This window comes from Mollisia scopiformis, assembly GCF_001500285.1.
Source record: "Mollisia scopiformis unplaced genomic scaffold LY89scaffold_39, whole genome shotgun sequence".
Taxonomy (NCBI): Eukaryota; Fungi; Ascomycota; class Leotiomycetes; order Helotiales; family Mollisiaceae; genus Mollisia; species Mollisia scopiformis.
The window spans coordinates 186308-201781 of NW_017263619.1; the positions used below are offsets into that span (position 1 = coordinate 186308).

The following is a 15474-nucleotide window of genomic DNA, read 5'->3' on the forward strand; positions in this document are numbered from 1 at the left end:
AAACACTCTCTCGTTCTGATGTACTTGGATAATCTTGGTGTCCTCCAGTCCTTACCGATTCGACATTACCGCCCCCCGGCTCAAACCGTGCATCAGATCCCGGGCCCCTCCTATCCAACATCGCGGATATGGAATCAACAAATAATCGATCTCTTGACCGGAACAGAGAGATGGAAGACAATCGCGGAATCAATAACCCGAGTGCCGACGAGAAACGAAGCGACGATGTCCAAAGCCAAGCCAACCTAGAATCACTCAAAGAAGATCCTACAAAACAAGACAACAACGATGATGAAGAGCCAGAGTATATCGAGGGGATCAAACGTCTACTAGTCGTCGGGACTGTGACCTTGGCGGCTTTCCTCATGCTTTTGGACTCTTCCATCATTGTCACTGTAGGTCAAATGACGTGGAAAGTGAGATCCGACTAATACTCTCGAACTAGGCGATACCCAAGATTACAGATCAATTTCACTCGGTGGCTGATGTTGGGTGGTACGGTAGTGCATTCCTGGTTGCCAGGTATGAGTTAATTACCTCTCCTCTTTTGTATCTCAATCACTCATAGCTTTCCAGTTGTTCTCTTCAGCCTTTGACAGGAAAGTTTTACACTCAGTTCGTCAGCAAGGTAAGTCCCACTTGGAAGGCTAGTGAGTTTCTCTGATGTTAAAAAAGTATACCTTCATGGCCTTCCTTGGCGTCTTCGAACTAGGATCACTCATCTGTGGAGTTGCCCAATCATCCAACATGTTGATTGTTGGTCGAGCGGTAGCCGGGCTTGGCACTTCAGGGTTGGTCAATGGGGCTCTGACTATACTCTCTGCTGCCGTCCCTCTAGAGATACGTGCTAGTAAGTGTAATGACTCTTCACAGTGAACTCGCTAACATATTTTGCTTAGTGTACTTCGGTTTCATGATGTCCAGTATGTCGTGATGTCTATTTGACGAAAGGGGCTTTGACTGACCAGTGACTACCTCAGCAATCCAACTTGGAGTCTTATTAGGCCCTCTGATTGGCGGTTCTCTAACACAATACACGACTTGGTAAGTCTCAAGTTCTTGGATGATAATTTCCTGTTCCTTGCTATCTTGGGAGTCATACTTTGGTGTTGGTGCTTTGAATGCACTCCTGAGACTTGCATATGTACTCCCAAAGCACACAAAAGAAGTTTACTGACTCCGAGATTCTGATATAGGCGATGGTGTATGCATCTTTGAATCCTCATAAATGTCCTCGAACTGACCAATACCCCAGGTTTCTTTATAAATTTGCCCTGCGGGGCAGTAGTCGTGGGCATCCTTTGCCTCATTCGAATTCCAGACAACACAGCCAAGACAGCGTTGAAGGGGACCAAGCTTCAAATTCTACACTCATTCGATATCCCGGGCTTCCTCCTCTTCGCTCCTTCGGCTATCATGTGCCTCCTAGCTTTACAATGGGGCGGCACCAAATATGCATGGAATAGCGCAACTATCATTGGTCTCTTCTGTGGTTCTGGGGTCAATTTTATACTCTTCCTTCTATGGGAAGGTCGCGTTGGAGATCGAGCTATGATTCCTTTTTCCATGCTGAGGCAGAGGACCGTTTGGGTTTCCTGCCTCTTCATGTTCTTCTGTAACAATCCCCTTTCTTTGTTTCTTGTCCTTACCTCTTTTCATATATGCCATATTTGGACTCTTGAACAAGTTTTATCCATTCTCCGAGGACTCAATTCTTGGTTGCTTTATGAAAGTATATACTAACTTCTTGCAGTCTACTCCGGTATGATGATGTGGGCGTATTATCTCCCCATCTATTTTCAAACCGTCCGTGATGCAACGCCGACCCTCAGTGGCATCTACATGTTACCCCTCATTGGAACTCAAATATTCGGGGCTATGTTATCGGGAGTTTTGAGTGGGTATTTTATTCAATTGTAGGATAAAGGTGCTAACAATGAGCAGTTAGTCGAATTGGCTACTACCTGCCATGGGCTGTCGCAGCAGGGGCTCTTACATCCATCGCCTCAGGCCTCATGAGCACATTCAAGGCAGACACGTCTACAGCAAAGTGGGTAGGATACATGCTATTGGGTGGATTTGGCCGCGGCATCGGCATGCAAACCGTAAGTTCCCTTCTCACGACACCCGTGCTCGCAGACTAATGGCTCATAGCCACTGGTCGCCGTACAAAACTCCATCAAGAAAGAACAAACTTCGACTGCGATGGCAATCCTAGTCTTCACCCAGACCTTCGGAGGCTCTTTGTTCCTCAGCTTTGCTGACACGGACCTCACAACCAATCTGAAGGACGGCCTCAAAAAGTTCGCTCCGGGAGTTGATGTCGAAGCTGTGTTGAAGGCAGGCGCCACGGGATTCCGGAGTGTTGTTCCCGCGGCTTCTGTAGAAGGTGTCATACTGGCTTATGATCACGCCATCAATTATGTGTTCTACATCACGATTGGAACTAGCATTGCGACGTTCTTCCTTGCGTGGGGTATGGGGTGGAAAAGTGTGAAGAAGGCGAAAGTGGTAAAGCCAGAGGCATGATGGAAGCGAAACATTTCTTTTGTTGTATATTGGTGTGCGTCTTGGCATGTTTTAGACCAAGCATTTCCACTCTTACATTGCACTAAGATAATCATCCACTTTGTAGTTTAATATTGACCCCAAGAAGAACTGGAGTCTTCACATTCTAAGATGTTGTTTTGGAAATTGACTTCCTTTAAGTTCTTAGCGCTTTTCAGCCAATCATCATCAAGTCAAGTGAAGCCACCACTTCTCGCTATTCATTTTGCACTTGATCTTTGTTCACGAAAATGGTACTCATCTTCGTTGAGAAAATCGAATCCCAAATTTCGAGGTGCGTCAAGAAAGACATGTTGCTATCGATGCCGGCGCGGATAGCGCAAATCGTGCGAATGGCCCCAATCGCGCGAAATGCGGAGAGAGTTGTCACTTCCAAATAGGGTTTGAAAAGCGGCATAAAAAATCCGATTTTTGAATTCCTACGCTCTATTGTCATCCACTGAAGCGGACTCCAAAGAAAGCTCTTTCCAAGAAGAAAATTCTGTACTTCATTCATCTTGATGAGACAATGGTGCAGTGGATCTAAGATATTCTCTGTACTTGGATAAGCTAACCACGGAGCCGGATCGTTGAGCTAGATTCTTCATGAGCATCTACCTAGGCATACTGGATGTATACAACCTTACCCCGCGATGTGAGCCTCGTCATTCTCTATCAAACAGCAGGATAGATAACATATTCTGCCTTTTATGGAAATCCGGATTTCTTTGGTTGGAAGACATTATGACTCGGTGAAATGGCATGTCGTGAAGAGGCTGTGTCTGCGAGATGCCGTGGCAGCCTCTCTGTAAAATACACGCTAAGCCTCACCGATTCCCTATTTGTCGTGAAAAACAATACAAATGTCCGAGGCTGCCAATCGATAAAGGATGTTGAAAAGAGACTTACGATCTACGTGTCTCATATTTTGACCAGGAGTACCTTTTGATGGAGAATATAATCAAGGGTGAAGAAGTAGAGAATTAGATATCTAGTATTCTGATAGAAAAGTAGCACGAAGTAATCCAGTCAGAGAAGTGAGATCACTGAACAAGTAAGAACGCCTGTGAAATGTTACAAAGGCATGTCATTTTGCTTCGGTGTGGTTGTGGCGGGAATAAGCAGATGACCACCTGCATGCAAGGCTCTGATTATCGTCGACCGAGTAGCTGCCTAAAGTCAGGCGAATTCAACAAGAGGAAGATAAATTTCATGCCAACCCCAATTCATATTTAGTGTTTCATTCTTGATAACCCCAAGGGTAATCGTCAACGCTAGCCGAACTTCTTTCCATGTTCAAGGACATAATTCCACATTCCAGCTAATCCCAACCCAGGGACATCCTCGCATCGAGACCCTTCATCTGCTGAGATGGAAGACAAAGTCGAAAGTCGAAATTCTCATGATCTACCCTTACAATGCGTAGATCTCACCCCATTGTCCACAACACTTCGCGGCCTTTCATTACAACCAGACCCCACGGACGACTTGTGTGAGGTTTGTTGCAAGGTAATTTTCAAAAGATTTTACGGGAATTTCTGTGGGCATTGAACTTCACTTCAGCGCTGGAAAGTTTGCCTGGGATAAGAGAAGCGGCGTCCATGTTATTCGACAATGTATCGAAGAAGTATCTCCTTCCGTTCCTGGGCAAAACTCAGCTTCTAGCCTGAATGAAGACCACGATGGGTTTTATGGGCGTCTGATAAACCCGACAGGTGGACTTTGGCCTTCTGAGGAATTGGCTCCATCTCTGTGAGACGGAACATGGCGATCGGTGCAGTCAGTCTAGCTTGGTATCAGAAACGGGAAGAAAGATTCGACTCATAGACGTGCTGAACCGTCAGCTTGTGGATAGCACCACGAACGAGCGGTACCTAACTCTCAGCTACGTTTGGGGTTCTTGGGAACAATTCACTTTGACCAGCCGGAACATCGGAGATCTGCGAGCCTCTCACAGTTTGAAAGGTGAGGATATGATAAGAACGATCCAGGATGCTTTTGACGCGGTTGCCAGAATGGGCGAGCGGTACCTATGGGTTGACCGCTTGTGCATCCTTATGGACGATGAGCAGGATAAGCTGGAACAAATGTCGAACATGGATCAGATATACAATGCTGCTGTTCTGACTATTGTCACCAGTAGTGCATGTTGTCAATGTGGTTCAAATGCTTGTATACCAGGCGTGCAACCAGACACCCGTCAATTGCTCCAACACAGCGAGGTCATTCGTGGCAAACGGTTCGTCACAACTCAGTCGGATCTTGTCTCTGCTATACGCATGCTGAACTGGTCATCTCGTGGTTGGACATTCCAGGAAGGATTCTTGTCCTCGCGTTGCCTCGTCTTCACACCCTATCAAACATACTTCCAGTGCAAGTCCGAGGAGTGGTGCGAAGATTCCTGTTGGGTTGGTGCTAAGCCGCTTGAGCCGAAAGCTCCTGTAGGTAATGCGTTGTGCCATATTCGCGACTACCCAGATACTTTCATACGATGCGATTTCAACCAATACGTTGACGCCGTTGAAGCTTACTCGACTAGGAATCTTACACTCGAAACAGATGCACTATGGGCATTTACAGGAATTACGAAAGCATTCCAACTTCAGTTCCAGAACGGCTTCGCTTGGGGCTTGCCCATCGAAAATCTCGATGCCGCATTGCTCTGGTGTCCATTGAAGCTCCAACAGGGTTCGCGGAAGGGCTTACATGCGGCAATCCTTGATCATCACACCGTTAGACTGCCATTTCCGACTTGGGCTTGGGTCTCTTGGCGCGGCGGGGTTGTGTATGGTGCGAAATGTGAGAAGGAGGTGACAGGTCTGGTAGAATGGCACCCGCCTGCTCACTACTCAGTGAATCCGAAAAATCCGCTTTCGGACCAAGTTGACAAACATTCGCCAACTTCTATACACAGCAGCGAGTCAACGCAATCGGAAGATGTTATCATGGACGAACGTGCCTTAGGTCTCTTGCGCTTTACTGCCGCTACCGCTTATTTTGACCTTAAGGCGCAGGGGGCGTATGCTCATGAGGATCATACTAAAGATTGTGCTTTTTGCAAGCAATGGTCTCTGTGTCACATCCGAGCAAGGTCAGGAAAGAACGTAGGTGGAATATGGGTGCCAAAGCCATGGTTTGAGGCACGTAGTGCCAGCCAGGCGGAGTTTATCCTTCTGTCCAAGCATATTCAAAACGCTGAAGACGAAACATGCCAACAGGTGTGGACGCCAGGCACTGATCCTCGTTACCCTAATAAAAGAATTGGTAAAGGTATCAAGCATGTTGATGGATGTGAGCATCAGTCCGGCTACAATATCATGCTCGTTGACTGGAAGGAGGGACCGCATTGCCGTGTGGCAGTCAGAATGGGCATCGCAATAATCCACAGAAATGACTGGCAAGAGGCAGAGACAAGTTCGAAATTGGTTGTACTGAGTTGAGCAATAGAATCTTAAGCTTTTTAAGTCATTACCCCTGTTGCGCTTAACCTGGTGGAACATAAACAGAGGGTCTGATCAAAACTTGAGTACAAAAGAATAAAAATACTAGGCAGCGCGATACATCAAAGTTTGCGTAGAATCAGTAACCACTGAGCGTAGCAACTTCCCTTGGACAGAGGGCATCACAAACATGTACCATGCCACTGGGGCCTCATTGATGTTTATTTTATTGCTACTTATTATTTAAATGTCTCGCCATCTGTGTCAGATTTGGAGACCACCATCCATCCTATGCTGCAAAGCATCATAGTGCCCGGTTGGATCTCATCAAGCCGTGAGAAGTAGACCATAAATGTATGTTCGCTCACTCCAGAAGACAGCCGCTTCATTTTTCTCATTCCAATCATAAGTTCGGTCACTTCCAGTGACTGACATGCTATAGTCGCTACGCAAACAGTGCAATGCTTCTCAAAAGCAAATGTATGGCATCTTAATCAAATACCACTCGCTTTCTTCCAATGCTTGCCACCCTTTCAAATATCTTAAAAACCGAAAAGAAAAATTGGATGCTAATAAATCTAGAAACACGTCACGTTATTCGTTCACGCAACAAGCAGGTCGACGTCCAATCCAATAGATCGCATGAAGAGGTTGACGTTTGCCAATCGTTGGCTCGACATTTCTGCAGGAAGGGTCTTGGAGAGAGCAACAGTCTCCATGACACGATCCTTGACAGCCATGACAAGTCGTTGCTGCTGCTCGGGGCTGGCACCAATACCAATTGCGGCAAGAAATTGCCAAACATAGACATCCTCGCCAGTATGGACTGTACCCGGGAAAATATTTGGCAGCGTAGGCTCGAGCAAGTCAAATAAGGTGTTGTATTGACCGACCCTACAAGCGAGTTAGTGCATATTCGGTCTGTACTCAATCGATCTTACCAGTGCTCCCATTCTTGTTCCGCAATATCACCACCTTGTTTAATGAGCTCGGCACGACTCAAAATCATGGTCAACATGCTGACACCAATCCTAGTTCGTGCAATCACGTCAACGTTGACGCGAGAGCAGATAACACCCAAAACAGCGGCAACAATGTTCAATTCAGCCTCATTGAGAAACCCGAAAAGTGGAGGCATGACTGCTAACGAGAATAGCTCCACTTGCTCACGAACTGCAGCATTGACTTGGTTTTCTCCTGGCAAGAGTATAGCTTGTCGGACAACATCCAACTGATCCAAGTGTACCACAATCATAGTCAAAATGGTAGTGCGCTGTTCTTGGGTAATGTGACGGAACACTCTGGGGATGGCCTTCTTACCCTTGCTGTAGGATAAGAAAGCAATGAAAGGATGCGTACTAGGGCCCCCGATTGGTTCGTGAATCTTGAGTTGCTGCCACAGTTGTTCGTTCAGAGACTTTGCCTTTTCTTGCCAATCCATATGTAGACCAACAAGCTCCGGGTTGATGTCATCAGTAATAGGAGGAGGCATATGACGAGCGTGATCTTCCATCTTCATCAACGTATTGTAGACGTTCTCGATGTCCCTCAAGACGGTCTTCCTGTCACTACCATTGACACCAGGCGGTCTGCGATCACGAGCAGAGCTACCAGGTCTGTGTCCATCTGTTCCACTCTCAGGACGCTTGATGTTGAGCAAGGGCTTCGGGGTCTTTGCGTTACTGAAAGAGATCTTCCCTAAGCTGCCTTCGATAACCAACTGCTTGTTCTTTGGCTTGTTCTTGGCAGCTTCAACGGCTCGTTGGACTTGTTGCTCCATCCGTTGCATGTGGTTATCGCCGCCCCGAGCTTGACGTCGCATGCCTCCATGCCGGCCACCCGTCTGAAAGAGATAGGTCTGGGCGAAGTTACTTAGAGGTTGACCAGGGTGCTGACGAGGACCACCTCGAATTTGATTGTGGACCTGGTAGTAGAAATCCTCGGATAAGCCAGCATCTGTACCGTGCTCATTTGGGTTACCAGTGGCAGTGACCAATTGTTGTAGCTGGATTCGAGTGATGAAGTTCTTGTCTTGCGGAGTCATCAGACCGTTGTCTTTGGAGAGTAGGAAGATCTTGTGGTTTCTCTTTGCACGCTTTGCATCTTCCATCAGAAAAGCAGCCCTCTCTTCTTCAGTAAGATTAGCTAGCTGTTGTGGATGGGTGATGATATGTCGGGAGCCAGATGGGCGTGATTGGTGGCCTGGATGTTGTACAGCAGGAGCCCGATTTTGTTGTTCAGCAGAATAGCGATTGGGGTTCTGGAGGATTTGGGTTGGCTGCGGTGGTGCTGCTTGGGAAGGAGACGGCTGTTGTTGGTTCCGTTGCAAGATTTGTACTGGTTGTGGAACCGGAACCGACCGAGCGTCATCTCTTGGTGGACCGCTGCCTTGAACTGGGTAATCTGGATTTCGAGGTTGTTGAGGATAAGGCTGATACTGCTGCGGGGGAGCTTGTGAGTATTGTTGCGGATGTTGAGGATGAGAAGGTGCCGGGGCTTGTTGCGGGACAGGGGCTTGCGCTGGGGCTGGCTTCTTGGCCTGTGCCCGCATAGCAGCTTCGACTTCCTCGAGACTCATCATTTTGCGGCCGCCAGAGGCAAGACCAGGAGTTGAAGGTGATTCAAGCGGTTGAGCCACAACTGGAGTAGAACGCTTTGGCGCAACGCCCCACAGATTGGCATCAACTTGCATCTCGGGCATATATTCAGGTTCCTTGTACCGCTCATAACCAGTTCTTGCAGGCTTTGCAGACGGCTGTGTGAACATTGAGGTCGACGGGGCAACTTTAGCAGGGGGCGGTTGACGACTGAATCGAGCTTGTTCTTCACTGATAGCATCCGACACCTTTGCAGTTTGTCCAAAGAAGTCAAAGTCCATGCCCACAGGCTTCTTCGCAGCAACCGCCTCACCACCACCGAATGTATCGTCGTTGAAAGCATCATCTGTCTCATCTAACTGGTCACCTAGTCCGTCGTACGTATCCTCGAAATCGAGTCTGAGGGGCAAAGCATCAGTAACTTGAAATGCCAAAAAATCCCACTGCGTAACTCACGCATCATCATCGTCATTGTCTCTTCCCGACAAGCCTGCAAAAGGATCTGCAGCTTGTGAGAAGCCAGGCGCACCACTGTTGTGTCCGCGATCGCGGGGCAGATTGGTGTCGAAACGGAAGAACGACATGGTTCCTTGATCTCTTCAGAATTCTCTCGCAGCTATAATTGCAGAGCCTCCATACAAGAGCGAACGAGTACGTGTGGGTAAAGTGATTTCTGTATCTGGGTGCTTGGCGTCAGCTTGGCGATGATACAGTCTTGTGGAGGACAATGAAACAAAGTTGAATGTAAACTCGCGGAATCGGTGACCAACTTGTACATACCTTTTGTGGAAGTCGAGTTGACTCGAGAAAGATCAAGGAGAAGGCAGATATTCGAAAGCTCAAAGATTGAGGTCGGAACACCAGCCGGCCAAGAAGGCAAAAGAATAGAATTGTATCTGCGGTTCCAATTGCTATCGAAAAGTGGTGATGGTGTTTGGAGTGGGGCTCGAGAGGTTTGAGGTTTGAGCTCATGGCAATAAACGCGCTAAGCCCCTTTCAGTTTGGAGTCTTTGAGAACCATGCTCGCCCTGCATTGAATACGGGCAGCAACTCTCTTTCGCACCGCTATCGTCGACTCCTATTCTGGCTGACGCGTGTGGTGTGACCCCTTTTACACTGCTCTTCTTTCTTCCTTCTCAACAACGACACATTCGCAGTGTCAATTTCTCTTCCTTCTTTTTAAGAACGTCTTTGGGTAGTCGTTTGGTCGCAGCCTTTTGGGTGCTGACGACTGATTCTTGGTTACGGCCTCTTCCGTTCAAACCACATCATCCAAATCAATCTTGCCAAGATGGCATCAGGCACTGCGAGATACTTGAGATATATTCTCTTCGCCTTCTTTGTGAGTCTGACTTTCCTCCCAATGGTGTTGCGATGCTAATCCCCATTAAGGGGCTTGCTGTCCTCTACTTTATTTCTTCCTCCTCGACGCAAAGATTACCTTCCCCGGGGCAGATACTAGGTGGAAATAAAGACTACAATGGCATACCAAAAGCCGGCACGACAGGTGTTCCATCGCCTTCAACAGACTCATCGACATCTTTGACAGGCACGACGCCCAATAATTTGGGTGCTTTCCCACCTGCGACTGCGGACGGCCCCAAGATGAATGCGACGTTCGTTACTTTGGCACGAAACTCAGATATATGGGAGATTGCTAGATCTATTCGTCAAGTCGAGGATCGATTCAACAGAAAGTACCACTACGACTGGGTGTTCTTGAACGATAAGCCTTTCGATGCGACTTTCAAGAAGGTTACCACCTCCCTCGTATCTGGAACTACACACTATGGAGAAATTCCAAAGGAGCATTGGTCTTTCCCAGAACACATCGACCAGGACAAAGCACGAAAAGTCCGTGAGGATATGGCGCAACGCAAGATCATTTACGGAGACTCTGTCAGCTATCGTCATATGTGCCGTTTCGAATCAGGCTTCTTCTTCCGTCAGCCCTTGATGCAGAACTACGAATGGTACTGGAGAGTTGAGCCAAGCATTGAGCTCTTTTGTGACATCGACTATGACGTTTTCAAATTCATGTCGGATAACAAGAAGAAGTACAGTTTCGTATTGAGTCTTTACGAATACGTTGAGACTATTCCGACACTATGGGATAGCACCAAGAAATTCATGAAGGCACATCCCGAACATATCGCCGAGGGTAACTCTATGGGCTTCTTGAGTGATGATGGTGGAGATACATACAATCACTGCCATATGGTGAGTTTTGCAGTATTTGTGGGTTCTAAAGGCACTAACGGTATCTAGTGGTCGAATTTTGAAGTCGGAAACTTGAATTGGCTCCGATCGCAAGCCTACATCGATTACTTCGAGTCCCTCGATCAGGATGGAGGATTCTTCTACGAACGATGGGGTGATGCTCCGGTCCATTCGATTGCTGCCAGTCTCCTGCTCAAGAAAGAAGAGATTCACTTCTTCAATGACATTGCTTACTACCACGTTCCTTTCACTCATTGCCCAACTGGCGAGAAAACTCGTCTGGATCTAAAATGTCACTGTAATCCAAAGGACAATTTCGACTGGAAGGGATATTCATGTAAGTGTACCAATTCTGATTATGTATTATCCTCTAACAAAATCAGGTACATCTCGATTCTTTGAGATTAACGGCATGGAGAAGCCAGAGGGTTATGAAAATCAACAAGACTAATAAGCAACATCATGTGCATTTTCAGGGGATAGCATTTCTTTGGGGCAGCTTGAGGATCTAATCCGGCATGATAGGGCGGCGTTGGTGTGTTGAACTTCGAACTCAAGCGTATGTAGATATAGGTTCGTGGGATTGGACAGGTTAGGCCAAAAACGTTTCGTTTGCGTTGATACTCAAATGTTGGTGATCGGGACTGCACCATTTAATCTGAGAATTTATTTGCGAGTGCTATGCTCGCAAGTCATGTAACGAAATCTATCTCAGCAATGCAAGACCCGAAGATTTTTGAGGGACGTTCAGGCTAACTTGTACCATTCCCTGGATTTGACCCAAATGTACTTTGTGGACCAAAGCACTCAGCTCTTCTGGAACAACGACATAGCTAAAAGCACTGGATTCATTTCTGACTTTCTCCTCGAGATCCTAGCCCAAAACATATCCAAACATTGAAGTCCTTTGAGTGTCCAAAGAGAACAGCGTATCTCACCTTAAATGAAACTTTGCAAAGCATACGACGTCCAATGCAAAGGCGGTGAGGGTTCTTCAAAGTCCAGATTCGGTTTCTGCTACATGCTGTCTTGAACTGCAAGATCATGTCTATCATGAAAGCCAGCCTGGACATGAGATCTTGGCGATGCGAGAGATATTGGCAATATTTGTTCTAGAAGCAAAAATTTCCCCAGCCCTGTGCGTCGAAACGCTGCATCGGAAGAATAAGTGTTGATGGTTCTCACAACTACTTCACACAATTTGGGAAGTCCTTCTCGAGATTGCACATCAAGTCCCAGACATGAGTACTAATCATTGACTTCTACCACTGCGCCCCTCAAGTTCACCTGCTTCCATTACCTGCACAGCTGAAGAAATTCGGATGCCACCACACCTGCATAGACCACAGCCTGGACATCTCCCCAAAAACAAAGTCTCAGCCACCACAGAACATTCCCCTTTACACGTGACACATATCCAAAAACCGACACCCAGCAAAAGAAACACTATTATCGAAAGTCTCAGACACGTCATGGAAGATACAAGTAATCGGGTATTCCACGCCTCGAGAATGGAATCTTCAACGCCGATCAAAGGGCAATATGTCGATATATGAGAGAGAATGGTCCGCCGCTGAAGTGATACCGACCACATTGGCGGAAGCTAGTGATGATGCTTCGAAGTAAGATAGAGAACTACCCCTCCTGGCAATTCAAGAACTGATGATCCGAAATAGGACACTTATTACATACCTTGAAGCAGCGAGGAAAAATGCTGGTACTAGTCAAATCGTCTTGAAAGGATGTACTATCACGGATGATCGTGTGATCGCCGGAGTCCGCTCTACTACATTCACAGCAATTTTCAGAGAAAACCAAACAGAAAACCAAGCAGAGGTTGCCGAAGATGCTGCTAAAGTAGGAGGCTCGGAGGAGAGTAGCAAAGCGAATGACAACATAAATGAGAGGGCGCACTTGACGATTCGGTTATTTGTTGGTCCTGGCTCACCGAGGAGTTCGAGGTCTAGCATGGAGTCTACCGACCAGAAATAATGACAAGAAGGCTAGGGAGGTGACGAAATTGGCACGAAGATATGAATATACGACATTTGGGCTAGGAGAGTAGTTGTGAAAAGAATAGGAGCAGGCCAACAGGAGAAGGTTATCTCAACTGTCCGGGTGTGATGTTTCTGCTTCCTGGCATATTGATGGACAATGTGATGATGGACCCTTTGTAGAAATTTGGTAACAGGGAAAGGCGTCAGCGGTGAGAAAAAATGCTTCCACGGAAGCAGAAACCGTAAATGACGAGATATATGACCACTTCTTCCTGCATGTACTTTGGCTCTTGGAAGCCTGAAATTTTTCCATAACTTGCGAGATGTAAAAAGGTGCTTGACAGGTTGAGAGCTTTATCAAAGTAGGAATACTCGCTGACAGAAAATGCACGCCCTCTATTGTGGGTGGGCTTTGCCAGCTCTATTCGTAGTATACAATACTATACATCTACACACAGCAGCCTCCTTGAACGCCACCAATGCAGACTTATGCCAACATTATTCCATTTCATCACAGGTCTCTCCAGAGCACTCTATCGTCTCCTAGATGCTTGTCGGTCTATGCTGCTGCTTTCTTTGGCTTTTTCGTTCCGTATTTCGATCGACTCGTAGCTCTGTTTCCCACACCACCCTACAGTATTCCGTTAGCATTATTCCCAAACTTTGCCTGGTAAAATCCAAGAGTCCCTAAGAGCATCGCAACTCACCAAGTCCATAGCCCCTCTAACCAAATGATACCTCACACCAGGACAATCCTGACTCCTTCCTCCTCTAACCAGCACCACAGAATGCTGCTGCACATTATGTCCTTCTCCGGGAATATAACACGTCACCACTCTCCCCGTGCTTAATCTCACTCTTGCCGTTTTTCGCTCCGCAGAGTTGGGTTTCTTGGGTTTCGTGATTCCGACCTTTAAGCAAACGCCTTTGAGCTCGGGGGCATTGACGTCTCGGAGGGCTGGAGAGACGGCTTTTCGTGCGCGTTGTTGTTTACGGCATCCCTGATCAGTTGGTTAGTAGGAGACATTCAAGCTGAGCAGGACATGGTACCTTCGCGACTTGATTGTAGGTTGCGAATGGTATTGGAGTCGAGGAGAAATTGCGGCTCAGAGAGGAGAGAGCTGTTGTCGGTTTGGACGCTGTGAATGAAACTGGCATCCGTACAGATGGCATTAGGAATCTGCGGAGCATTGAGACAGCCATGGTTGTGCAGGGTGTCGTTGCTGTCTGAACCTCTCAAGCTCGATGTCGTGAGATCTTCAATTTTTGGAGGAAAGATAGGAGTCACGTGTTAGATCAAATCAATCAGAACTTCATAGCTTGCAGGCGAAGGACTTCAGCAGAATTTCGAACTATAGAGCCATGTAGTTATCCAAGAGAGAGTAATTCCAATATAATAATAAGAGATGAAAAAACGACCGGATGTCATATCATGTGATTGTATAGCTTCTCATCTGGACGACACCTGCATTCCTTTCTCTTCCACTGCAATCAACAACATCCCAACATGTCCAATGGCAGCTATTCATCGTATTCTCATAAGAACGCACCATATGACTTCTCGAAAGAAGATCATCGCCATCACCAAAGCCGCAAAAAGACTTTCATGCTCCGTCGTCATCAAAACTGGAGCCCCACCTGGAATCATGTTAGCTGAAGGAAAGGAGCTGGACGCCGGAGACTGGCTAGAGGTCGTTAGGGTATGTTTATCTGATCTTCAAATCACATCAAAGCTAATTATAAGGAACAGAAATTAAGATATAAAGATTACCGTCTCGTCAAAAGAGAGGAGATTCCAGGACGCAGGCTGGATGTTGAGCCCGGGAATCTTGTAGAAACGACATCTTTGAAGGAGCTTAGAGATTTTCTTAGTAGAGATGAAGATTTATATAAGTGGTGGGGCTTGCAGATGAAGCACAGCTAGACTCGATTACACCTTTGAGGTAACACTTAAAAAGAGCTTGCTAAGCTGAAAATGTCCAGCCAAGGCGGAGGACTTACACCTGTCAAAAGTTGTAACTCATTCCCGTACATTAAAGAGAAGGTTTGACCACTCCCATCATGGAAAAGATCAGTTGTAGAACTCCCGATCATAAAGCCATTGAGGTATGAACACTTTCTGTACTGATTGAAGTTCCATGCTAAATAACCTGTCTAATGCTAGGTATTGTTCGATGTCTGTAATGTGTGACTGAGGTTTTATTAGCAAACCAACGTTCAATAAACATCGTTTCAATCCTCGGATCTGTCCACTTTTTCACAGATGCCGAATCTATGTCATCAAGAGAAGCTTTCTAATTCCCAACTCCCTCCTGCATTTCCTTCTTGAATACACGATTGTCGGGTTCGTCTTTTGCAAAAACGTAACATTGTTCTAGTGGCCGCAGACCTGTATTCTCTTCACAAAATCCAAGTACGAACCTATGGTGTCCCTCCATATGGAGGCTCGAACTTAGGGTGTGGTAACCTTTACAGCAACTATCGCTATGATAACATTCCTGAGATTCTTAAGCTCAAGTAGAGAGATGTGGGCCGACCAGTGACGCTTTTGTGAATTTTCAAACCCTGTGTCTAAATGAAATACCAGCAGCCATGCCTAATGGCTCAATTGATCTGCCTGGTAGCGACTTCAAACTACAAATTAACGTCTCACGATAATTCAAGAATTTATTC

The 15474-nt window shown here is 46.6% G+C and overlaps 6 protein-coding genes across 6 annotated transcripts; 4 read left to right on the forward strand and 2 right to left on the reverse strand.

The window, feature by feature from the left end:
- Positions 1-170: 170 nt before the first annotated feature.
- Positions 171-2529, forward strand: LY89DRAFT_743310 (MFS general substrate transporter; the record flags this gene model as incomplete). Its single annotated transcript, XM_018220938.1, has 11 exons — positions 171-395; positions 446-522; positions 577-628; positions 676-850; positions 900-923; positions 981-1044; positions 1197-1204; positions 1256-1615; positions 1754-1897; positions 1945-2105; positions 2155-2529. The coding sequence occupies 11 exons, from the start codon at positions 171-173 to the stop codon at positions 2527-2529; spliced, it is 1665 nt and encodes a 554-aa protein (XP_018061336.1).
- A 1272-nt stretch (positions 2530-3801) lies between these two features.
- On the forward strand, positions 3802-5987 carry LY89DRAFT_726110 (HET-domain-containing protein; the record flags this gene model as incomplete). Its single annotated transcript, XM_018219029.1, has 2 exons — positions 3802-4056; positions 4263-5987. Exons 1-2 carry the CDS (start codon positions 3919-3921, stop codon positions 5985-5987), a joined length of 1863 nt encoding a protein of 620 aa, XP_018061337.1. The 5' UTR covers positions 3802-3918.
- A 210-nt stretch (positions 5988-6197) lies between these two features.
- On the reverse strand, positions 6198-9516 carry LY89DRAFT_790076 (uncharacterized protein). Its single transcript, XM_018223330.1, has 4 exons — positions 9365-9516; positions 9041-9263; positions 6929-8983; positions 6198-6881 (listed from the first exon to the last, which is right to left on the reverse strand). Exons 2-4 carry the CDS (start codon positions 9166-9168, stop codon positions 6590-6592), a joined length of 2475 nt encoding a protein of 824 aa, XP_018061338.1. The 5' UTR covers positions 9169-9263; positions 9365-9516; the 3' UTR covers positions 6198-6589.
- A 118-nt stretch (positions 9517-9634) lies between these two features.
- Positions 9635-11454, forward strand: LY89DRAFT_374684 (glycosyl transferase). Its single transcript, XM_018207079.1, has 4 exons — positions 9635-9926; positions 9977-10804; positions 10853-11141; positions 11188-11454. The coding sequence occupies exons 1-4, from the start codon at positions 9876-9878 to the stop codon at positions 11253-11255; spliced, it is 1236 nt and encodes a 411-aa protein (XP_018061339.1). The 5' UTR covers positions 9635-9875; the 3' UTR covers positions 11256-11454.
- Positions 11455-13191: 1737 nt separating this feature from the next.
- Positions 13192-14154, reverse strand: LY89DRAFT_631956 (ribosomal protein S12). Its single transcript, XM_018211291.1, has 3 exons — positions 13852-14154; positions 13509-13802; positions 13192-13432 (listed from the first exon to the last, which is right to left on the reverse strand). The coding sequence occupies exons 1-3, from the start codon at positions 14002-14004 to the stop codon at positions 13361-13363; spliced, it is 519 nt and encodes a 172-aa protein (XP_018061340.1). The 5' UTR covers positions 14005-14154; the 3' UTR covers positions 13192-13360.
- A 137-nt stretch (positions 14155-14291) lies between these two features.
- On the forward strand, positions 14292-15168 carry LY89DRAFT_692066 (uncharacterized protein). The gene is made up of 3 exons (XM_018216462.1): positions 14292-14501; positions 14552-14907; positions 14966-15168. Exons 1-2 carry the CDS (start codon positions 14355-14357, stop codon positions 14723-14725), a joined length of 321 nt encoding a protein of 106 aa, XP_018061341.1. The 5' UTR covers positions 14292-14354; the 3' UTR covers positions 14726-14907; positions 14966-15168.
- The last annotated feature ends 306 nt before the right edge of the window (positions 15169-15474 follow it).

What these genes read in the sequence shown, in the direction of transcription:
- LY89DRAFT_790076 (XM_018223330.1), bottom strand. Translation starts at nt 9,168, where the DNA reads ATGTCGTTCTTCCGTTTCGACACCAATCTGCCCCGCGATCGCGGACAC. An exon ending in GACAATGACGATGATGATGC is followed by an intron (nt 8,984 to 9,040) that starts GTGAGTTACGCA and finishes TTTGCCCCTCAG; the next exon opens with ACTCGATTTCGAGGATACGT. An exon ending in GAACAAGAATGGGAGCACTG is followed by an intron (nt 6,882 to 6,928) that starts GTAAGATCGATT and finishes ACTCGCTTGTAG; the next exon opens with GGTCGGTCAATACAACACCT.
- LY89DRAFT_374684 (XM_018207079.1), top strand. Translation starts at nt 9,876, where the DNA reads ATGGCATCAGGCACTGCGAGATACTTGAGATATATTCTCTTCGCCTTC. An exon ending in CATACAATCACTGCCATATG is followed by an intron (nt 10,805 to 10,852) that starts GTGAGTTTTGCA and finishes AACGGTATCTAG; the next exon opens with TGGTCGAATTTTGAAGTCGG. An exon ending in CGACTGGAAGGGATATTCAT is followed by an intron (nt 11,142 to 11,187) that starts GTAAGTGTACCA and finishes TAACAAAATCAG; the next exon opens with GTACATCTCGATTCTTTGAG.
- LY89DRAFT_631956 (XM_018211291.1), bottom strand. Translation starts at nt 14,004, where the DNA reads ATGGCTGTCTCAATGCTCCGCAGATTCCTAATGCCATCTGTACGGATG. An exon ending in CCTACAATCAAGTCGCGAAG is followed by an intron (nt 13,803 to 13,851) that starts GTACCATGTCCT and finishes CCAACTGATCAG; the next exon opens with GGATGCCGTAAACAACAACG. An exon ending in TTAGAGGGGCTATGGACTTG is followed by an intron (nt 13,433 to 13,508) that starts GTGAGTTGCGAT and finishes GGAATACTGTAG; the next exon opens with GGTGGTGTGGGAAACAGAGC.
- LY89DRAFT_692066 (XM_018216462.1), top strand. Translation starts at nt 14,355, where the DNA reads ATGACTTCTCGAAAGAAGATCATCGCCATCACCAAAGCCGCAAAAAGA. An exon ending in ACTGGCTAGAGGTCGTTAGG is followed by an intron (nt 14,502 to 14,551) that starts GTATGTTTATCT and finishes TATAAGGAACAG; the next exon opens with AAATTAAGATATAAAGATTA.